The 23,084-nt window shown below is 52.2% G+C and overlaps 1 protein-coding gene across 1 annotated transcript in view; it reads right to left on the reverse strand.

Annotated features, from left to right (window-relative positions):
* The window catches only part of NFATC2 (nuclear factor of activated T cells 2), a 139,924-nt gene that overhangs the window by 50,712 nt on the left and 66,128 nt on the right, over positions 1–23,084 (reverse strand). Inside the window, 1 exon segment of the mRNA XM_047744765.1 lies at positions 10,521–10,661. Coding sequence (XP_047600721.1) covers positions 10,521–10,661 — 141 coding nt within the window.

Raw genomic sequence — 23,084 nt, forward strand, 5'->3', positions numbered from 1 at the left:
AGCCTGACGCGGGACTCGATCTCAGGGCCCTGAGATCACAACCTGAGCAGAAACAAGTGGCACACTTAAACTGAATGCACCATCCAGAGGCTCCACATTGCGTGCATTTTTTAGTGTTATTTATTTATTTATTTATTTGTTTTTAAGAGAAAGCTTTTTTCCTGGGGAAAAAGCATATTGCAACTGCTTGTTGATCTGCCCGTCTCCCAGGGGCTCTCTGGGGCTGCCGTCTTGGATGGAAGCCAGGTGTGGACCAGAAACACCGACCAAGCTCCCACTGCACAGTGGGCCCTGTGCAGGTTGCTAGACCATGGTACAAGCCCCACATGCCTTCCCTGCTCTAGCCAGGCCCACCAGAGCTCCCAAGTGAGGACCCAAGGTTCTTCACCTCTCCTGGGACGGGAACTCTGCCTCCTTCCTCAGTTTCCCTCCAGCCACACGAGCCGTCTCCATCTCCCCAACAACCACACTTGCTCTTCTGCAGACCTCACTCAGACCAGGGCCTTCCTGGTCTCCCTTGATCTGCCCCCCATCCCCTCCCATCCTCTGATCTCATTTTCTCAGCCCCTTGGCTTTCCGTCTCCTTCCCCTGCTAGAGCAGCGTGATGCGCCTGTCTCGTTCTCTGCTTCATCCCAGCAGAACTGTTGTCTGGCATGTAACGAGTGCTCCGTAAACACCAGTGGACTAAAGGAATGAGGGGACCTCAGGATTTCCCAGGGCTTGGCCCATAGCCAGACACTGGCCTCGCCAGCATAAAGACCTTGCAAGGAGAGACTGCGAACCCTTTGTGAAGAATCTTTTCTGGGACCTGAGTGACAGGGAACGCACCTGGAATGACGCTGAGGACATTCACTCACATGCAACCCGAGCAACGGAGTTGAGTTGTCTACAACCCACCTCCCGGCCGAGCCTCCAGGTCTGGGACTCAGGGAAAACCTGCCCAGAGCAGAAGAGGCCCCAAGATGACCAAGTCTGCTTCTGGGCTCTGCGCTGAGATGAGATGAAAGATTTCAGTCCCTTGAGCAGATGTTTGGGCAAATTTCCTCTGTCCTAAATTAACAGGGACTGGCAGCCAGCATGGAAAGGGCCCTTCCAAGTCTTACTCAGAGGGGAAGAGAAAAGAGCCAGGTTCTTTGGGCAAAGGGGCTGGGTCTCGAAAAGACTTAGCAAGACCTTGCAAGAACAAAAAAACACAGGATGGAGGGTGGGCATGGTTCAAAGAACATTCTAGGCTTGGTGGCGGCCTGGCCACTGCGCCGAAGGAACGCACCCCAGGAACCAGCAAGTCTGCGGACTCACGGCCCCTACCCGACCGTTGCCTTATGTCCGCTTTTGGACGCTCCTGAACCCAACGCGTCAGGAAGTGGGAGGGTGGGCACTGGCTCCGGGCTGGGGTCTTAGCAGTCAGTCTGGATGGGCTCCTGCCAGCACTCGAAGGAGGAATAAGGGAGCTTTCAGAAGGAGGAGAGCAAACCCAACCTCACGCAGGCCGTGAGCACGGGCTCCAGGCAAACGGGGAGGAAATCAAAGTGTCAGTTTGCATTAGGAAATCATGTGTGATGCTTCCCAGTCCTGGCCCTGCTTTTAAATTTAGCTAAATGAAGATGGCTGCAGTCCTTCCAGTCCGCCCTTACAACTGCTGACTAGCAGAAAAATGCGTACTCCCTGGGTGTAGGGGCTTAATGAGCCGAGCAGATGGGGGTGGGGGCTGGGAGGTGGGCAGGAGGGTCCCAGAGCTGCGGATTTCACCCACTGCCATGGTACAACTGCCCACATGTCCTCGCCTCGATTCCCAACACCCCACTTCTCTCCTGATGACCCAGCACCCCTCGGTGGGCTCAGCAGCACCCCCCCTCCCTGCCATCCCCAGCCCGGACGACTGCAGTGGAGGCTCACAGCACCTTCCACTAGTCCCCCCAACCCTTGAGTCCATCCTTCATCCAGATTGCCACCACAATCTTACAAATTAGATACAAATTAGATCATGTCACTCCCGTGTAGGACAAGAGCTCCTAGTTACTTTTGTAACAAAATCCAAACTCTTCTCTGTGCCTACAAACCCAGGCATGGCCTGAGCCCCATGCACCCCTGCTCCACCCCAGAGACCTCTCCAGGCTTGGTTGGTGCCATCTTCCCCATGCTCTCGCACTGCCCCCATGGCCTGGGCCTGCTTTCATTTCCTCAAACACCCCAGGCTCGTCCCCATACTGGGACTGAGGCACTGGGCAGTTACTTCTGCCTGAGACCCTCTTCTGACAATCTGTGCAGCTCCCTCTTTTCTGCCTATAGGCTTCTGTGCAAAGCCACCTCCTCAGGGAAGCCCTCCCTGATCCCACTCTCCAGGGTTGCCAAATTTATTAAATAAAAATATAGGACATCCAGTTAAATATGATTTTCAGAAATCAGGGACTTCTTTTCTACTACAAGTATGTCCCAAATCCTGTGCCATTGCATGGGACATACTCATACCACAGACCCATGTTGTCTGAGATCTGAATTTCACTGAGCCTCCTATATTATACCCCCTCACCTCCAAGCCCTTTGTCTAGCTCCTCTGACCTGGCTTCACTGTCTTCAGAGCACGTTCCCCATCTCGGAGTGGCCCGCTCACCAACAGGCCTGAGACCGGCCACCCGCTGAGCACAGGGACTTCCTCTATAATGGGTTCCCAGTGCCTGGCGCCGTGCCTGCACATAGTAGGTGTTCAGTAAATACCCGGGGAGCGTTATGGAAGCTGGGGAGGCTAAAAGAGCATCACTGGGTTGTTTTCCACAAAGGCTGGACTTCTGCCCATCTTTCTGCCCCCTCCCCCCCCGCCCCGAGGGGCAACACTTCTCAGTCACCTTCAGATGGCCCCAACCACTGCGTCCCAGCCCATGGCTCTGGGAACCAGGAAGTGGGGGTTTGGGACCCAGCCCTCCACCCACAAGCTCTACCACCTCAAGGAAGTCTGTCAACCTCACCATGTGAGTCAGCTTCCCCACCTGTAAGATGGGGGCAGGGAGCGGCCATCAGTCAAGCTCCCTCCAGCTCCTGGGGGAGGCCATGGCAGCGGGTGTGGGATGGCTTGAGGGAGAAGAGAAACTCCCCTGTGCCCAGAGAACTCTTCTCTAGGACATGAAACCAACACAGCCCCACCCCCCTGGCTCCGTGTTGGGTAAACTGAGCTCCCGGGGGCACATGGAAGGTCAGCTGACATCTTCTGAGCACCTACTATGTGCCGGACACTTTTAGATCCCTGATCTCCTTTCATTGCTGAAACACCAGGAAGCCCACTTTAGAGATGGGGAAACTGAGTCCCGAAGCACATAATATGGGACCTATCCAGACTTTGAGCCAAGTCTGCTAGATGATCCAAACTCCAGCCTGCTTATACCTTAAATATGTACAATGTTTATCTTTTAAAAAGAGCACATCACCAAAAATGTAGAAAAAATACAAGAGGGTGTTTATTAATAAAAGAGATTATGATTTTCTTGCAGGCATGTGTGGCACGGGCGGGGCTGGGGGGTGGGACTTCACCCTGCTAATTGCAATTTACATCAGACACTGGCATCGAGAATGATGTCTGATGGTGCAAATGCCTGAACCCAAGTTAGCTAGAAAACTCATTTCTCTGGGTCTTCCTTCAAAGGCTTCCAAACAGAATGAACTACAGGATTCTTTCACACAACAGCCTGTCCTTACAAGCAAGGGACTGAAAATGAGACCCTTTGCTCGATCTCCAGCAGGGCTCTGGGGCAACGACCTGGCCTCTAGCCTTGGAGGCGAGCTTTGCGTCCCAGCCAGCTGTGTAAGGGGCTTCAGTCCAGGGGGCCGATGACACTGTGGACGTGAGTCACCGAGGGCAAAGGTCTGCAGGGCCTTAGTCATGCCCCAGCCCAGCCTGGAGTCTGACCTTTCCCAGAGGGAAGCCCCGTCTAGAGAGACTCCCACACCAGGTCTATTGTTTTAAAAGAAAACGCCACATTGGGCAAAACCAAACCCGCAGAGGAAAAACAGGTGGCAGGAGCAGATGCCTTCTTTCAGGTGGTTCCAAGGTTTCTAGGATACTAATTCGTGGAAAGATACTTAATATAGCAAAAAAATTTTATTTTAAGCATGTGCATTTGTATTTATTAAACAAAGCTCAAAATACAACCTTTGGGAACCTCCAAGTAATAAAATGACTCATATTAGGATATGATGACTCAGTGGGAAAGAGGGAATTCCACCACCCACGCCTCCTTTCTAAAAAATCAATTTGCCCTCTCAACAGGTGATGGGAGCCTCTGCCATCAGACTGTTCCAAGAAAATCGTCCAGCAAAACAAAACACAAATTCTCTTCAAACAATTTAAGTTTCAAAGCTGAGTAATCCCAGGCAGGCAGGTTTCCAACCTACACCCCCGCAGGACACCGAGAGCCAGGGAGCTACTTGGCTGGGGCCGGGGGCCTGAATTAAGAAAGATTTACCAGCTGAAAAATTCCAAAACCCTGTGTCATGTGGAGGAACCTTCCAAAACATTGGATCCCACCCAGAAGCGGCGAGTCGCTCAGAGCCATGGCAACCCTGTTTCCGCTGCCACATCACTTTTATTTTTGTGTCCTTAGATTTTTTCCTGTTTTGCAATGTTTTGCTGGGACCCCCAACTCCGCCTGAGGCCTGGGTGGCCGGGGGCCAGGGTTACCAGCTGAAGTCAGGAACGGCCTGGACTTCGCCTGAACTTTGCCTGGAAGGTTACACATTTTTTAAATTTCAGAGAATATATGAAGGCTTTTAGGCAATTATGGAGGATGGTAAATAGGGAAGATCCTGATTATCCTGTTTGGTTTTTCTTTGTCCTTGTGGATGTGACTAGAGTGCTTCCTTGGGGGCCGTGTTGGGGGCGGGTGTTGATGATAAATGCCGTTTGGGGTTTCCAGCTCTGTCATCAGCTGCGGGCTGACCTGGGGCCTGTGGCTTGACCTGTATGTGACTCAGTTACCTAGACTATAAATGAGCATCATGTCACCTGCCTCTTGGGGCCGATGTGACAACTCAAGGAGAAGATACCCATTCAACAGTATGAATCCCAGGGATTGTTCTAGATGCTGCAGATACAGCAGCCAACACCAAGTCCCCACACTTGAGGAACTAAGAGTCTAGTGTGGGAGATCAGATAAACCAACAGGTAAGATAATTTCAGCTGTGCGAGGTGCCACCGAGAAAACAGAGCAGGACAATGGGACAGAAGGTGACAGTATTCCGAGGGTGGGGCGGGGAGGGATGCTGAACAATTTCTAAGCAGATGGGCAAGAAGGGGCTCATTGAGAAAGTCACCTCTGTGCTGAGCCTTGAAGACACAGGAGGATGCAGCCTTGTAAAGAAATGGAGAAGGGGCATTCTAAGGCGAGACAGTGAAAGCAAAGGTCCTGAGGCAGAAACCATCATGGGGTGCTTAAGGACAGAGTGAATTCAGGTGTACCTACAGCCAAGTAAGTGAGGCGACAGTCCAAAAAGCTGAATTCAGAGGGATGGGCAATGGCCAGATCCTACAGGCTCCTGGAAGTCATGAAAATGATTAAAAATAGCAATAAAAATAATATAATAGTCATTATTATTACTGCTGCTATAAATAAAATGCCATTTTCCAAAACACCAGGCTTTTCTAACTTAAGAAACACCATGCTGCCCCTCTCCTACTGTTTTTCCATCCTTCTCCAATATGTCATCCTGCTGGAGTGCAAGCTTCCAATCCCATTTCGGCCGACAGCTATAAAAAGAACGTTGGAGCTGGTGGTGCCGATGACCCAACTTGGGGGCTAAGATTAGCGCAGGAGGCTGTCACCTTTCCTTAATGTGAGAACCAGCTGGGGTTCCCCTTCCTTGGAAAACTTCAACCCGTTCCACTCCGCCCCGCCCCGCAGCGCCCTTGCCAGCCCAACTATCCATGGAGATGGGAACGGGGATGCGTTTTGGAAAAACGAAGTTGAGCAACAGGGATTCCCCCTGCAGAAGGCTGTCCCCGGGCTGGGAGGCGGGTGCTTGGGGTCAAGGGAGCAGGACCAACTCCCTGCAAACACAAGATGCGCCCCCTGTCTGTCGGGGCCCCGAGGAGCCAGACATCCCTCGAGGGAGGGAAGCCCACCACTTGGGCAAGGGGAGCACAGGCGCATCTCCGAGACCTTTGCTTTTCTGCAGCCACCAATCCAGAAACCCCGTTCGTCCTGGATTCCCTAAGCTAGGCATGAAAGAGCTCTGCACGGGTCCTCTCGAACCCGGTGACCCCACTGTAAAATCCAAAGGTCTGTGTCACCACAAAACGATTCACCTCAGTGGCTCAAAACAGCTGAAGGGACTTTGGGCAAATTAACCTGGTTCTGAGCTTCCTCAGACAGAAGAGCTCACAGTCAAGGGTGCGGATTCTAGAACCAGTCTGCCTGGGGTCAAATCCTGCACTGCCAGTTAGCAGCTGTGTGATCTTCAGGAAGTGACTTAACCTCTCTGTGCTCAGTCTCTCCTTAGGAAAGTTAGAAGAGCTCTCTGGTAGAGTTGTCATGAGGGACCCCGTGACTTAGTACACACCAAGTACCTGAACAAGGCCGGGCACAGGGCTCATCATTATTATTGTTTTTCAATGTCCCCCTGGTTCCATGAGGTAAAATCTAACTCATCTTTGTTATTCCACAGCCTAAATATAATGATAATCATAAAGACTAATGTTTCCTTAGCATCTATAATGTGCCAGGATCTGTACCCCCAACTCCTGTCATCTGCTCTTCTCTCGTGAGAAGCAAGTCCCCTGTATTTTACCAAAGAGGAGACTCGGGCTCAGAGAGGGGACAGGACTTACCCAGGACACCAAATGTGTATTTAGTAAAACGCACATCATGGAGTCACCCCCAGGCCTCCTGAGCTCAGAGCCTGTGCTTGCCACCATGGCCTGAGCCATTCTGACCGGAAGGACAACAGCAAACATTCAGTGAGCAGCTCCCCGCGCCCTAAGGGCACACTGCCTGTGTGCGCCCTCCACTTAACTCTGAGTGGGGGTGGGAGGCGGCATTAGTACCTCATTTCAGAGAGAGGGAAACTGAGGCCCAGGGAGGTTGGACATGAGGACAATGCTGGCTGTGTCCTGTGGGTGAGCCGCCTCTCTTCTCCACGCTTGGCTGGCTGCCCCCCACAGGTCCCAGCTTAGAGGAGACAGTCCGTGGAAAGCGACCGTCAGAGAGCACAGACAGCCGCTAGTAGGCTTCCTTAGTAATCCTTCAATTATTAATTAATTCCTTAATTACTCCTTATTCCTTATTAATACACAACTTTTCCAAGCTGAAGCAGACTGTTCTCCTCCCTCCAAGAGGTAAACTGAAATTTCTCCTGAAACCAAGAGAAAGCAAGCTGGAGAGGAAATGCCATTGTTCATTCACTCGACAAATAGGCGACGCCCCCACGCAGCGTCCCAAGTACCTGAGCTCCTGGGAACCATGAAAGCCGGCTGGTTCCTAACTCTGTGAGGGACCTGGTAGGACCAGGCCTCTCTCCAAGCCACCCCGATCCCAGTTCCATCAGTGGCCCACCTGCCCCCGACGACACCTGCCAACCTGGGTGTGGGTAACAAGACATCTGTTTATCGCCCGCATTTTCCCCTCTGCTGACAAGGGGTCATGAGCCCAGAGGCTTCTTGAGGGGGTCCACGGAAGGCACACTCGGCGGTGTCCTCGCATAGGAGGCCATCAGAGCTGGAGCAGCTAACGTGGGCTCCGTCATTTACATCCCATGCCACCCTCCAGCTGGAGAACTCACCGTGCCTCCGTATCGCCTTACCCCTATGCTGGCCAACCCAAGGCCATGTCTCTACCTGGCGCTGGGAAACCTCTCTGTTCTGGCCTCTGTCTGCTTATCTCAACTGGTTTACAAAAGCCTAGATGATTCTTGTAGCACTCACTTACTTACATTGTTCCACCATCTGAAAAGTAAGCCTCCAACCAAGATGCTTACACTGTGCATGCCTCCATGAAGCCACCACACCATAGGGAGGCCTTAAGTCTAGGAAATAATACCAAATAGCATTAGTTAATGTGTACTGAGCACTATGGACCAAGCATTTTTTAAGTACTTAACGTGTAGGAATTCTTAATCCTGTGACCACCTTAGGACGTGGGACTGTCTTCATCCTCATCACACAGACAAGAAAACTATTGCCCAGAGAGGTTAAGTAAGCTGCCTGTGGTCACACAGCTAGAAAACAGTGGTGCTGGATTTTGGCTAAAGAGCATGAGCTCTTACCTAGCTGACGAAAGGGATGGAGAGAATGTTGATCTCTGTGTTACTTATAATAGCACGGAGTTGGGAGCAGCCAAAGGCATAATAAATGAGTAATGGCTAACTGAAGTATTAGATAAACCTAGGATAGAATGCAATGTATCTGTTTAAATGTCTGCATCCCTAACCCCTCACTACACCACCTCGGCCCCTCAAACCCACGGTGACTGACCACATACCCTTTAAACCACTTCCAAACCCACCTGTCCATCTCCAGCCCCCAGGGCCACAGCCTTCCTTAATGTCACGCCTAGTCACAGAGCCAGCCCAAACCAACAGGAGGCGTTGTGTGAATTGAGAAGAAACACCCCTTCCCCATGACACCCTGCTTCCTCCTGCCAGTGGCTGTCTTAGTAATACACAGATTGATGATGTACCCATTTGAATGGCAGTCCTTAGAGGAGACACCCTTGTGCAGTGCACTGTCCTCACAACTGAACAACCTGCCTAGTGTAGTCTCTGTATCATCCTAAAGACAGTAAACAAACAAATATGAATATCACCTTAGAATGAACCTACTGAAATCATGTCCATTAGAGAAAAAAGTTAGGCTAGCATCAAATAAGTACATAACTTGAAATTTATCCTACATCCTGGGGTGCCTGGGTGGCTCAGTCGGTGAAGCGTCTGCCTTCAGCTCAGGTCATGATCTCAGGGTCCTGGGACTGAGTCCCACATCGGGCTCCCCACTCAGTGGGGAGTCTGCTTCTCCCTCTGCCCCTCCACTCACTTGTGCTTACTCTCTCTCTCTTTCAAATAAATAAATAAAATCTTAAAAAAAAAAAAAAGAAAGAAATTTATCCTGCTTTAGATCATTCTCTTTTTACCATGTCTTCACTGGCAGAAGCTATTAATACCCAGCATATGGAACAAAGAATATACATGGCCAATAAGCAAAAACATTAAACCTCTCATAGCAAAGGAGTGTGTAGTAAAGAGAAGCACCAATTTGGTAAATGTTTTTTAATTAAAAAAAAAAAAAAATTGGCGGGCTCCTGGGTGGCTCAGTGGGTTAAGCCTCTGCCTTCGGCTCAGGTCATGATCCTGGGGTTCTGGGATCAAGCCCTGCATCGGGCTCTCTGCTCAGCAGGGAGCCTGCTTCCCCCCCCCCTCTCTATCTGCCTGCCTCTCCGCCTACTTAGGATCTCTGTCTGTCAAATAAATAAAATAAAATCTTAAAAAATATATAAAATAAATAAAAATAAAAATAAAATGGCACTTCTGGGATGGGATGAAACCATTCCTGACATGGCGGTGATGGAAGTTTGAATGCATAGATTTCCAGAAGGGAACTAAAGCTCTCAAAATGACTACACAGAAATCCCACTTTAGGCTCTGAGTACACAGCGACCGGCGCTCACATATACAAGATTAGTTCGTTAATCCTAACGGTGTAGAAGCTTCGCTGCGGCACCATTTGTCATAAAAATACAAGTAGCTCATGCTTCCTGGCCCACAAGAAGCCTGGCACTCTTACGATGACTCAACAGGTATTAACCTAGTTAGCTTTCCCGACAACACTGTGGGGCAAGAACCTTTGTTATTATCATTCTGTGTATAAGGAAATGAAGACCCAGAAGGGGAGGTAACGTGCCTACGATCACAGAGCAAGCTGGTGGCAAACTTGGCATCTGCACCCAGGAGACCCAGGGCCAGGGCAAACTTACTGGCCATGTTGAACGGCCACCCCTTTGGATAATAGTAAAAAGTTGAAAAGTTTTGCCTATGTTAAAAAAATAGTTGACGGGGCGCCTGGGTGGCTCAGTGGGTTAAGCCGCTGCCTTCGGCTCAGGTCATGATCTCAGGGTCCTGGGATCGAGTCCCGCATCGGGCTCTCTGCTCAGCAGGGAGCCTGCTTCCCTCTCTCTCTCTCTCTCTCTCTGCCTGCCTTTCTGTCTACTTGTGATCTCTCTCTGTCAAATAAAATAAATAAAATCTTTAAAAAAAAAATAGTTGAAAAAACAAAACAAAACGGAAGTTTGGGGTCGGGGTTCAACCTCATCATCCAATGGAACAACCCAGGACCAGCGAGGGCACATGGTCTACCATCTAGCATGGTAGATTCCCCCACCGCGAACTGTAGCGACATCAGCTGCGGAAGGTTCTCGAGCTGAGAAGACTAGAAAGCCCAGCCCAACAAAACCGATCCCCGCAGGCGATGCTGTTTGCAAGAAAAGAAGACGGTGCTTTGGTCTGGTGCTGGCGCACAACGGAAGAGCTCAAAAAGCCCCCTGACCTGTGGTCTTCTCAGTAAACACGACTTTGGACTCGGCCGTGAAGTTCTGTCCGGTGAGGATCATCTGTTGGCCCCCGTAAACCAGGCAGCTGTCGATGTCCTGTCTCTCCACCATGGGTAGCTCGTGCGCGGATCGCTGGGCTGAGGGCCAGAGAAAGAGAAGTCACTGGGACGGCAGGAGAAGTCCGCTCAAAAGAGGCTTTCTGCTTTCACGGCGACCAAACACGCTCTGCACCCCTCCCCCTTTGTCACCTGTTGTCATGGCAAACATGGAACCAGCGGCCCCAGCAACTGCAGGCTCTGGAAATGCCATGTTCCTGTGAAAGGGCCCTCAGTCGCTTGGACTAGTTTGCTATGAACCACTTGGGGTTTTTTGTGAATCAAGGGAGAGATGCCTGTTCTCCTTATAGGAAGGCAAGGTGAACAAGATTTGATCTTTATTTCATAAAAGGGCAAATCAATTTTCCATAAGAGAGTCCCTTTGCCGGAGCGTACTCTCTCCTCGTGCACTTGAGGTCAACAAATGCTTGAATGGATCATACGTGCTAAATGCTAGGGCCGGGTTCCTGCAGGTTTTAGACATACTTGCTTGGGAATTCACTGGGAATCCTAAATTGGGTCTGTGAAACAGCATGATGTTGTCCCATCACCTCTCTGACCTCACTTTTAAGGACCCCCCCACCCCCACCCCACTGCCTCAGCTGTGTTCCAGCCAGTCTTCTAGAATGTTCTCAAAGTCTCTCAAACATACCCAGCACACTCCGATCTGCGAGCGCTTGTACTTCCTAGTCCCCCCTCTGGAAAGTTCTTCCTGATTACCTGGGTGGCTCCCATTCTCACTTCTTGTAGGTTTCTCCTCCGACATCCCCTTCTCTGAGATGTTTCCTTACCCCGTACCCCTCCACCCTCCCGCCTTGAGGTTTAAAACAGCTATCCCTGCTCTCTCTCTATCTCTCTCTCCTTCTCTCCCCTTTATCTTACATAATTAGTCCACCTGCCTTTCAAATCTCTCTCTACTAGAATGTAAGCCCAGGAGGGAGCTTTGTGTACTACTGTAAGCCGGGGGCCAGGAACGGTGCCTTGGACTTAGTAGGGGGTACTCAGGATGGACGGACTGATGGTAGGATTGATAGAAGGAGGCAGATACGGATATATCTCAATATATCTTTTTTTTTTTAAAGATTTTATTTGTTTATTTGACAGACAGAGATCACAAGTAGGCAGAGAGGCAGGCAGAGAGTGGGCGGGGGGGGGGGGGAAGCAGGCTCCCCGCTGAGCAGAGAGCCTGATGCGGGACTCAATTCCAGGACCCTGGGATCATGACCTGAGCCGAAGGCAGAGGCTTTAACCCACTGAGCCACCCAGGCGCCCCCTCAATATATCTTCATACATACAAGAACATACCTATCAATCTCTCTACATACACCTATAGCCTCACCTGTGTCTATGATGAATGAAAGACAGAGAAACAGGACAGGCTTACGCTAAGCATGGGGCTATGATGATATACTTGAATGCTCCCAGCAACTTTTAGAGGAAGGAAGTATTAAAATTATTCACATTTGCCTAGGGAGAAAACTCCAGCTAAGAGAAGTCAGGTGACCCCTGGGCCAAGGGTGTGTGGTGGGACTTAGATCCGAATCCTTCTGGTTTGTCCAGCTCCAGAGCCCCACCCTTTGGTCACTCCATCTAGACCCCGATTTTTCTGGAGGGCCAGCTGCAGGAAAGAACGGAGACCCTCTCCAGCCACCCTTCCTAGGCAGGGGGACAGACATGTCCCTGTCAGCAAGAGTGACCCGCCGGCTCAGGCCTCGCCTTAGCAGCGTGGGCCGCAGAGGCCGGCCCTCCCCTTGTGAGTCAGCCCGAGCTCCTGGCGTTCCTCCCAAGCCCGAGAACTGGGCCGAGGGCCAGGCCTTTCCGTGCCAGGGGCCCGAGGACCTCCCCATCCGGGAGCTGTGGCAGGCAGCAGCCGCGTGAGGCCTGAGGCTCAAAGCGAACCCTTCCCTGCCAGCTGGGCTGCACCTCCAGGTAGCCAAGCATCCCCTCCATCTCTCCTGAAACCGTCTCCTTCAGGAGCAACCACACCCTTGGCAACGTTTCAGGAGTCTGTTGTGGACCAGCTGGATGCTCCCGGCCACTTCACCTTGAAAGTGCAACCCAATGACTCATGGTGATCCCTGGCTGGTTTCGCCGCCGGCCGGGCTCAGCCCAGGGACCGGCCAGCCAGTGCTATTCCAAGGGGCTGCCAGTTAAGAGTACATATTAACAAGGCCTCACTGCAGAAGCTGCTAATTTCTCCCACATGGGCTGGGTTATTAATCCCTTCTTTCAATAGAAGAGTTTTGTATGACTTCCTAATTGAGCTGCCACAAATGGAGATTTATTAGCAGTGAAAACAGCAGTTGCATTGCCTGGAAAAGCAGGTCCTGACTTTTAAGATCTGCCTTTGATGAGTCTGGGGGACCGCTGGGGGCTTCTGGCCCCAGGCATGGGTGGGGAGGCGACAAGAGCCGTCCCTCCCATTTTGCAGGTGGAAAGCCTGAGTCATCACTACTGGGCAAGCCAGCCGTGGGCTCTCGGCCAGCCAGGCCGGGGACCGGCTGTGGCCGTGACTCTCGGCGCTGGGTGGGAGGCTGGCCCCGACAGCTGGTCTGTGAATCACTGTGCATTGCTGTGAACACAGCAGTCTCCTTCCCGGAGCAGCTTCACGGCGTCCCCCTGCAAAGCCTCGCAGTTTCAAGCCACCACCTTTTTCTTCCTCGGCTGCATTTGCATTTCCCACCCCTTCTCCTCATCGGCAGGAAAACATTCTTTTTTTAAACAATAGTTTAAAAAGAGAGAACAAGGGTCCAGCCCAGCTAACTGTACTTTTTCCATTCCCCAGTCCTGAAGGTGAGGCGAGAGCTCGGAGCACCAGCATCCCGGGGAGCTTATCAGAAAGACAGAGCCTCGGGTGCCCCCCTCCCCAGACGCAGGAAACCCAAGCTGTCGTGCAACAAGGAGAGGGGAATCCACGTGGTTATTATCCACTAGCAAGTCTGAGAGGCGCTCCTGGCCCTGAGGGCACATGAGAATGAGACCGGAAACTTACAGAACACTGACACCCAGGCCCTAACCCTTGAGCAGGGGCTCTCAGCCTGGGTGCTCCTGATGCAGGCGCCTTCGGTATGAAGATCAGCAGCAGCCCTGGCCTCCCCGCCAACCGGCTGCCAGCCCTCCCCTGTGGACAACAAGCACTGTCCCCAGTCATAAAACTGGATGGCCCTGGGGAGGAGGGGGCCAAAATTGTCCCTGGTTGAGAACACTGTTCTACACATTCTGACTTCAATGCTCTGAGGGGAGGACCCCAGCAGAGATTTGTTTTTTTGTTTTTTTAAATGACCTCTAAGGATTCCAGTGGGTCCCACCAGGTATGATCTGCCAGAGACCATCAATGGTAGGATAACGCAGGACCTGGGAGCCAAAGGAGAATTCCTGGTTCACTGCTGCTTGGGCTCTGGGGTCAGAAAGACATGGTTTCTGAGTCTTGTGTTGGCCACCTCCCTGCTGTGTGACCCTAAACGAGTCACTTCACCTCTCTGGATCACAGATGCCTCCTCGGGAAAATGCTGTCCTCTCCTGCCCTTGTAGGTCTGGTACCAGCATCTCGAGAGAACATACCGCGTGTAAACGCGGGCTCGGGCAGTACAGACTTGGCGAAATAGCAGATACCAATCACCCAGACATCCACCGATGCCCGGACGGACGGACCCGCAGAGAAACACGATTCCGCCACGAAAAGGAACGGAGCACGCTACGGGCCACACCCTGGAGGAACCTTGAACATGTGATGCTAAACGCAAGGCCAAACACCAAGGGACAGCTCTTCCGGGACCCGCGGATACAAACCGTTCGGACCGGGGCGAATCCGCCGAGATGGAACACAGACAGGTGGTCGCCAAGGGCCAGGGAGCACGGGGCTCCTTTGGGGGGGGGCAAGCTCTGGAACTAGAGGGTGGCAGTGGTACACCACGAGTGTCCTCCGTGCCATGGATTTATACCCTTCAAGCGGGTCAAACGGCGCAGTTTGTTATGTGTATTTTATCACAGTAAGAAAAGCATCTTAAGCAAGACAAAAGCACTGGGGCAGGCCCACAGTAACCATTCGAGAAACGACTCTTTCTCACTGTCGACTTTCAAAATGCCACGATTTCTTGCTTAGCCCTTTCCAGAACATTTTCTCATTTGTTGTCTTTTTTAACCCTTCAGGGACAGCCCTGCTGGAGCACAGACCAAGACACTATTAATGTCTCTTAGGCCGCAGAGGAACAGACACCCGGCTCCGGCGCCCTCAAGGGGCAGCCCCACGCGGGTGACACCCTGGTCCTAGCTCGGGGGATCCTCGCCTGGGGCTCCTCTAAGCCTGGTTCCCCCTCTGGGCGTCGCGACTGTTCACAGACCCACCTCATGGGCTGATCCAAGACTCCCACAAGGGAACCCACAGGAAAAGTATGTGGCTCAGTCAATTCCAGCCAGCAAGGCTACGGATACGAGACCCTGTAGTAGTGTCTCCAGCAGTTTCCATGCGCCAGGCGCAGGCTAAGTGGCTGCCTCAGACTCTGCATTTCACCCAGCCTGCGCCCACCACGTCCCGCGCCCACCACGTCCCGCCTGCCGATGCATGCTACTGTGCATGTCACTGTTGCTCTTGGTGGATCCCAACCCAGAAACTGGATTGCTCAACCTCGACCGGCAGAGTTGCTCAAGAGAAGGCTCCCGGGTCCCCTGCAGCCGGGTGACCCGGTTGGAGGGGGCACCTAATAATCATACAGGTGCTCAAACCACACCCTCCATCTCCAGCACCCAGATCGCCTAGAATTTGCAATGGTAACAACCCTTCCAGGCGGCTTGTTATACACATCTGTTTGAGCGCCAACTCTGACACTTAAAGAGGCCACCTGAGGACAAGGGGACCTCCTCCAGGGGATCCCCCGGCATCCTCAGAGAGCCCCAAGGTAAAGCAAACAAATCCAATTAGCCTCTGAAAGAGGAACTGAAGAGAGGCAAACAGCAACCAAAATTACCCTCCTGGGGTCCACTTCCTCCTCTCTCTCTCTGATGCAACTTCTCACAAAGATGGCTGCTAATTGGTCCATCCAAGACCTGCGAGAGGGCTCACAGGAAGCCCAGGTGTGCACACCAACCCCCATCGGTCCCCACGGAATCTCACTGGGCCTCCCAACCACTAGAAATTCTGGACCATCCAAACCATCCACCCTGCACTGTTCTACCCAAACCCAAGAGCCGTCACGTCAAAGCCATCCTGAGGGCTGGGCTCTCCCTGTGGGTGAAGTCGAGAACGCTCTGTTCCAGTGCAGGCTTCTAGGTGGCCCCACCAAGAAACCCCCAGGCTTCCCTCCTGCCCCTAGATCCTGGCAGGTCATAAAGGGGTTCGGGGCTCCTGGGTTTTATGGGCTCTGAATCAACAGGGGCACTGCTGGTTTTAACCAGTTCGGGTGTTTGCTTTTCTGCAAAGGTGGCTGGTGGGGAGCGGAGCGGGCAGCGGCTGGGGGAGATTCGCACCGGCTCGGGGTCGTGTGGGTCTGCCCGCGTCAGACTGGAAACGGGACATTACGGCTTGCCTGTCTACAATTCACCCGTCATCGGGGTATGTGGCCAAGAATTACGATCTACCCAAAAAACCTCAAGAGACAGGCAGGAGAGGCTGGTCCGAGCAATCTGATTCTGTAGAGTGGCTGGATTCGGCTAATAATAGCGAGTAATTACAGATGACAGAGAGTGCCTTGGATTCTAAGCACTTTACACGCATGTATTTGTTGATACCATAAAAAACACACGAGGAGGGAATTTAGGGTTGTGGATAAAAGGATGTTGCCACGTCAGTGCCGGAGCTCAAAGCCCAGCTTGGTGGCTTCCGAGCTTTGGGACCTGGGGCAAGTCACTTCTCTCTGTCTCCCTTTTCTCATCTATAAAATGAAAATAATCATAGTACCAACCACATAGGGCTATTTGCAAATTAAATGTATCAGTGCGTGGGAAGCATGTAGCATTTTGACAGGCTCACTGAACCTTAGTTACGTTTATTTTTACTGCTGAGCTTCAAGGGACCACTAAGCAAGAATCATTCCCATTTTGCAGCTGGGAGCACTGGGTCTCCCAGAGGAGAAGGGGTATGCCTGAGAGCTCACAGCTAAATAAGGCAGACAGGCAGACCATGGGATTCTACTACCCTGAGGGGCCCCTTTTCAGTAAAGGCTTTCCCAGTGGGAAAGCCACCAGCCAGCCCAGGCAAGAGGGGACAGCGGGAGTGGGGTAAGGGATGGGCCCCCATCAGTCTCATTCTGGCTCAAGCACTGGCCACCCCTGGCCGCAGCGCACCAGCTGCTGTCCACCCTTCTTGTCTCTACAGCAGGCTGCCGTCCTTGGCTGTGAGCCCGGCCCAGTTCAGAATACAGTGCTGACTCGGGCCTCGCCTGAGACCGGCCGCTTAGGTCCCTCCGCCCCTGCCGTGACAATTCCGGGGTCTTCCCTGGGAAGTGGGAGGTGGGATAGCAAATCTCCCTGAGTGTGGGGTTCAACTCTGCACGAGACCTGTCAGCATTCACCCCGTGGGAGTGAGGTGCAGAGTACACAGACACGTGGGGCCCGCGGCACACAAGACCACCTTCTCACTCCGGACCTCGGGCGGCCTCAGCTTTCCTGTATGGAATATGGAGCAGTAACATGTACCCTGCAGGGCTGGTGGGTCTCATCTCCCCGAACTCACAAAGCAGTAGGGCCATGGTGGACACTATGACTTCTCCTTGCTCAGATACAGATAATAACGCTCCTCCAAAGTGCTAAGAGGCGGCCCCATCAGATGATTCCCATGTATCTCCACACCACAAGACCCTCCCTGAGAGCCGCATGACTCTCCGTCTGACTGCTGGAGGAGCTTTCTGACCGTTGTGGGCCTCAGCCAGCCTGGACAGACAGAAGGACACAAGTGTCACCCCCGGCTCGGCCCCTCTCCTTGCCAGGCACAGCTGCAGCAAATCACAAAATGCTTCTGCACTTCCGCCTGCGAGAACAGAAGCTCCAAGAGGACAGCATTTCACGCCTCCAATGCTCACTGGCACCGGTCAGTGTTTCTGAATGAACGGATTGAGCAAGTCCTTCGGGTGAGCCTTGCGAGGCCATGAGGAGGCTGAAAACAAGTTAATACACGTGAGAGCCGCGGGCACATGGCAGACTTTCAATCAGGGCGGCTTTGCCTTCCCTGTCCCTGTGTAACTAGCTCCGTGAGGGGCCATAACCTTCCATCAGATAACCATATGGGTCAGCAGGGCAGCCTCCCCAATCTTGGCCCCCTCACCCCTAAACCCCGCCACCCGGCCCTACTCGCCACCCGGCCCACCCACTCCACAGGCCAGAAAACCACCCAGGTCCCTTCTCAGAGGCAGGGGGTGCTGCTTGGTGCCCACTCCCCGAACCCGTGTTTGTTAAACTCCCACACCCGCCTACTGCTGCCTCGGCTGTGGTCTCTTGGCAGCGACAGAGTGGCAGGCAGAGGTGTATGCAAAGCTGCTGTGCAGAGCCACGGGAAGGGTGGCCAACCAGCAAGTGTGGGGCATACCACGGGAGAGGCACTCGGTTATCCTGCTGTGGTTTCAGCCGGCACCAACTGTAGGACACACACACACACACACACACACACACACACACACACGCATTTAACCCCCAAGAGATAGGTACGGCTACCATCCCCATTTTACAGATGAGAAAACTGAGGCATGGAACTTCCTGCGACTACCTACCACTAAGGAGAAGAGGCAGGCTTCAAACCCAGGCCCAGACCTCATCACCACCCGAAACTGCTTCTCCCCATCCTGTACATTTCTGGTGTTTCTGAAATGTGGCTTCTTGGTCCTTGCTTAGAAGTCTCCTTGGGCAGCAGGGGTTGAAAAAGGCCTGGCCTAGCCACCCTCTGTCCAATGCTCAAATTTCATCCCAGATTTACTGCTATAGCAGCTCGGGAGATAATCTACTGCGGTGGGTAGCTGGGCACCCACAGGCCTCTGAAGGTTGTTGAGCTGGTCTCCTAGGTATGTGAGAGGATGCCAGTTTTGGGGTTCTGCCCTAAATTAATCTGTCACCCATGCTGTCGCTCCACGTCCAGCACGATGTGAATGTCATCTCTGGTTTGGCCCCTTACTAGTGTGTGACCATAAGCAATTTATTCAGCTTCTCTGTGTTTCTGTTTTCCCAGCTGTGAAATGGGAACAGATACTGAGTACTGAGTTCCCCGTGTTTTTGCTGATTCAGCAGCAACATGGAAAGTGCTGGACTCACAGCAGGTGTCTGATAATTGTTCCTCTTCCTTCACCTCTTCCCTGCCAGGTCCTGTTGTTGCTTTTCAAGTATTTATGAACATCTATGTGTACCAGACACTGTGCCAAACAAGTTTGAAAATACAGATCCCATCATGTTAGTCCCCTACTTGGAACTCAAGGCTTCCCATTTCACTTGGAATAAAATCTGAGACCCCAGCTTCATCTCCAGAGCTCTCCTGACCTCTATTCACTCCACACAGCCTCCCCAGCTGCCCTTCTGTTCCTTGAAGACCCGGAACTTATCCTGCCCCAGGGCCCTTGCACTTACTGTATTCTTCAGCTGGGCCATGCTCTCCCAACCACTCAGACCCAGCTTAATGTGTCACCTCTTCCAAGAGGGTCTCCCTTGATCGGGCATACCCAAGGCTGCTGGTCCCCACCCCTAAGTCACCAACACATGGTCCTTGTTATTTCCATCACCACACTTAGCTGTTTGAATGGTGGTTTTCATTACTTATTTATTGTTGGTTTCCCTGCTAGAGTGTGACCTTCACAAGGGCCAAGACTTTCTTTTGATCACTATTTTATCCCTAGTGCCTAGAAGAGTGTATCATGCACTCCAAACATTTCTAAGTGGTAAAATTCACATTAAGAAACCCATATGAATTAGGTGGGTCCTCTCGGCTTCTGGCAGAAGCAGGTGGACAAGTTAAGCATCTTTGCTTTCGTGAAGCAAATGAGGGAATATGCCAGGCTGGTCCCACTGATTCTAAGGACATTCATGAGGCAATCCTGAGTGATCACCCATCTCCCAAGCCAGACCTGGGGGAGTGAGGGAGAGCAGCAAAGGCCTATTGATGAGGGAAAGAACACAGTTGGGTTTTCCAAGCTCTTGCTTGCAGAAAAGGGCATATAAAACAAGCAGATTTTCAGATGGTGAATGATGGACCTTGACCCTACCTCACACCATACAAAAAATTAGCCTGAGATGGAGTGTTTCCCTAGACCGAAAAGCCAGAATCAAAAAGCTTCTAGAAGAAAACATAAGACAGTATCTTTGTTTCCTTCAGACAGGTAGAGGGCTTTGTTGGGGGGAATGCAAAGAGCACTAACCCCAAAGGAAAAGAAAATGATAAATCAGGACTTCATCAAAATAAAATATCGATGCCCGTGAGAAGACACAAATAAGAAAATAAATAGGCAAACCACGGACTGGGGAAGATATTCATAGTACATACCTCTGACAAAACACTCCTATCCAAAACAACAACTATCCAAACAACTGGTGCACATTAACAACAAAAGTCTGAGATTTTTGCCAATAAAAAATGGGCAAAAGCTTTGAATGGACACTTCACCAAAGAAGACACAGAAACAGCCCAGAGGCACACAACCGGGCGCTCAGCACCCTGAGTCATTAAGGAAATGCAAATGGTGCCCAAGGGGGTAGACTTCAGCATTTGTCCACAAAAGACCCAGAACGAGAAGGTTCATGGTAGCCGTCTCCACAGCATCCGAACCCGCCAACAAGCCCAGCGTCTATCAATGGAAAATAATCGTTAAAGTCGCACAACTGAATGGTGCTCGGTGAGAAAATGGATACGCTATCGAGTCATGCCATAAGAGCAACGGATCTCAAAACCACCGTGCGTGCCGAGCAGAAGCGGCCAGCCCCAGGAGCCCACACTGCAGAATTCCATCAAGTAAGTACCAGAATGGGCAAAGCCATTCTACGGTGACGGGAATCAGAACAGAGGTTGCCTGGGTGTGTGAGAGTGGGGAGGAGGCCCTGATAGGCGGGAACGAGGGCCGTTCCAGGAGGGAAGGAAATGTCCTGTGTCCCATTTTGAGTCGTGGTCACACAGGTGCGGTGAATTGTCAAAAATCATTCAGCTGAAGACGTGCGGTCTGCGTAACTGATTGTATCTTCACTAGACCTCGGTGACACCCAGTTACGTCACGAAAAGGGAGAGACTGGAAAGAGCTTGTGAGAAAATCCACCTGCCGCTTCCCATCATATAGCCGCCCCCCAGGTCCTGCGAAAGGAGCAGAGTGAATTTCCATTCTGCGCTGGGAGTGGGCAGGACTTGGTGGAAAACTGTTTTTGGTATTTTCTGAAATTCTATGAACAGAGGCAGGCCCCTCTGCAGGGCAGGAAGTGAACCCATGAGCAGGTTCTCAAGGGACAAGACCTCTGCACCCGGGGACAGTCCCCCCCACCCCACCTATCTCCTCATGGCCTTTCTCTCCTGCCAGGCAGCCTGGAGATGCTTGTTTTCACTTTTTTTTTTTTTTTAAACAAACATTCTAGAGATAGTTGCTCTGTGGCAGGCCCTGGCTGACACCCTCTGGTTTCTGTCCTTACGGGAGAGAGACTGACAAGTAAATTGGGTTGTCAGCACACAGTGGGGGCCCCAGTACCCTGTGGGGTCAGGACAAGAGACCTCCTTGAGGGGCCATGTGAACGGCAGCCTCAGGTGAGGAAGGAACCCAGGGACTGGAGGGTGGGAGGAGTGGGGGAGGCAAGGTCAGGAGGGTTCCAAACTTCGCAGCACAGCAGAATCGCCAGGGGACCTCTGAAATGTGTCCACGCACAGACCCTACCCCTGACCGACAGACTTGCCATCTCTGGGGTGGGACTCGGGCATCATCCTGTCTTTGAAGAACTCCCCGGGTGATTCCAATGGGCAGCCAAGTTTGAGAACCCGTGTTCTGGATGGAGGGGACAGCAAGGTCAAAAGCCAAGAGAGAAGTCCCAGAAAGATGCCCGGTGGATTTGGGGACCGAGGAGCAGAGACGTATGTGAAGTCAAGAAATGCAGCAGAGGAGGCGTCCTGGGCTGACCGGAGCGCCCGCCGGCTAGAACTCCGCAGCCACCCAGAAGCTCACACCTGACTAGATATGGAAATATGGTCTTTGAAGGTACAAGCAAGCTCAGGATAGAGGGCAGATCAGGCAGGATCAGCGTGGGCCCCCACCCCAATGACCGTGTCCTTGGATGAGACCGAGGAGAGGGTCTCATGAGAAGGCGGCAGAGACTGGAGTGATGCCCCCACGAGCCGAGGCGTGCAAGACCACTGGCCAGCACCTGCAGCTGGGAGAGGGGCCTGGAACATCCCCCCTTAGAGCCTCCAGAAGGTACCACCCGGCTGAGCCCTGGATTCTGGGCTCTGGCCCCTGGAACCGTAAGACAATAGATGTTTGTCATTCTGAGGCTCCCCGTCGGGGGCACCTAATCCATGCTCACCCTGGGAAAGTCCTACAAGATGGACCCAGGGGCGCAACCACCCCGATAAAGTCACACTGGTGTTGAGAACACAGAGGAGCCTCGAGGAAAGGAGAATTGTCCCATTGCAAGGCTCTGGAGGAGGAAGGCACCGCAGCTGGGTGTGGATGTGTGGTTGGGGGAAGAGAGGGGTATGCCCTCCTGCCCTCGATGCATTCCCTGTTCCCGGAGGAGCGGGAGTCGTGGCTGTCGGTTGTCATCAGCAGTGGGGAAGGGGGTGGGGGCGGCACCTGGAGCCGGCAGGACCGGGGAAGCTACAAGGTCAGCTCGGCTGACAGTCAAGGGAGAGAACTGGAAGCATCTCCTTGGCCATACGGAAGGCGCTGGCGGGAACAGGGAAGTAGCGTGGAGTGCCCGTCTACACAAAGGGGAGCTCTGACCTCTTGCGTGCTGACCTGTGAAGGAATGTGAGCAGTGGACGGTTCTAGCAAATTAGTCCACTTTCCAAAGAGTGGCCTCCAGTAATCTGCTCAAGTTTTTTTTTTTTTTCCACTAGAATCGAGAACTTACCCTTGACCCCCAAGATGGTATAGAAGCCGCACGTCCAAAGTGTAAGTAAGCGAGCCTTGCAAAGAAGTACCAGCCCACTGAGTGTTTTCCTGCCAACTCACCCTCCCCACGGGGTCCATCCTAAGTCAACCAGTCAATAAACACTTACCGGACACATACTGTGTCTGCATAGGCTACAGACTAAGTGTCAATAAGTAGTTACTGAATATCTCCGTAGGAACCCTAGAGTAAGGCCATTCGTCAATAAATATGTACAGAACCATCAGGCAGTGGTCTAGGCAAATAGGACAAAGGAGGGAATAAAAATGACAGAGGATTCTGGGTAAGAGAAAGAGAGAGAGAGAGAGAGAGACCAACTGGTGGTTCAATGTGGTATTGCAAGGAACCATGGTGTTCTAGAAACCTCGAGAAGTTATTTCGCAGAACTGGAAAGCTGGAGACTCCGGCTCTGCTGCC

The sequence above is a fragment of the Lutra lutra genome, chromosome 9 (assembly GCF_902655055.1).
Source record: "Lutra lutra chromosome 9, mLutLut1.2, whole genome shotgun sequence".
Classification (NCBI taxonomy): domain Eukaryota; kingdom Metazoa; phylum Chordata; class Mammalia; order Carnivora; family Mustelidae; genus Lutra; species Lutra lutra.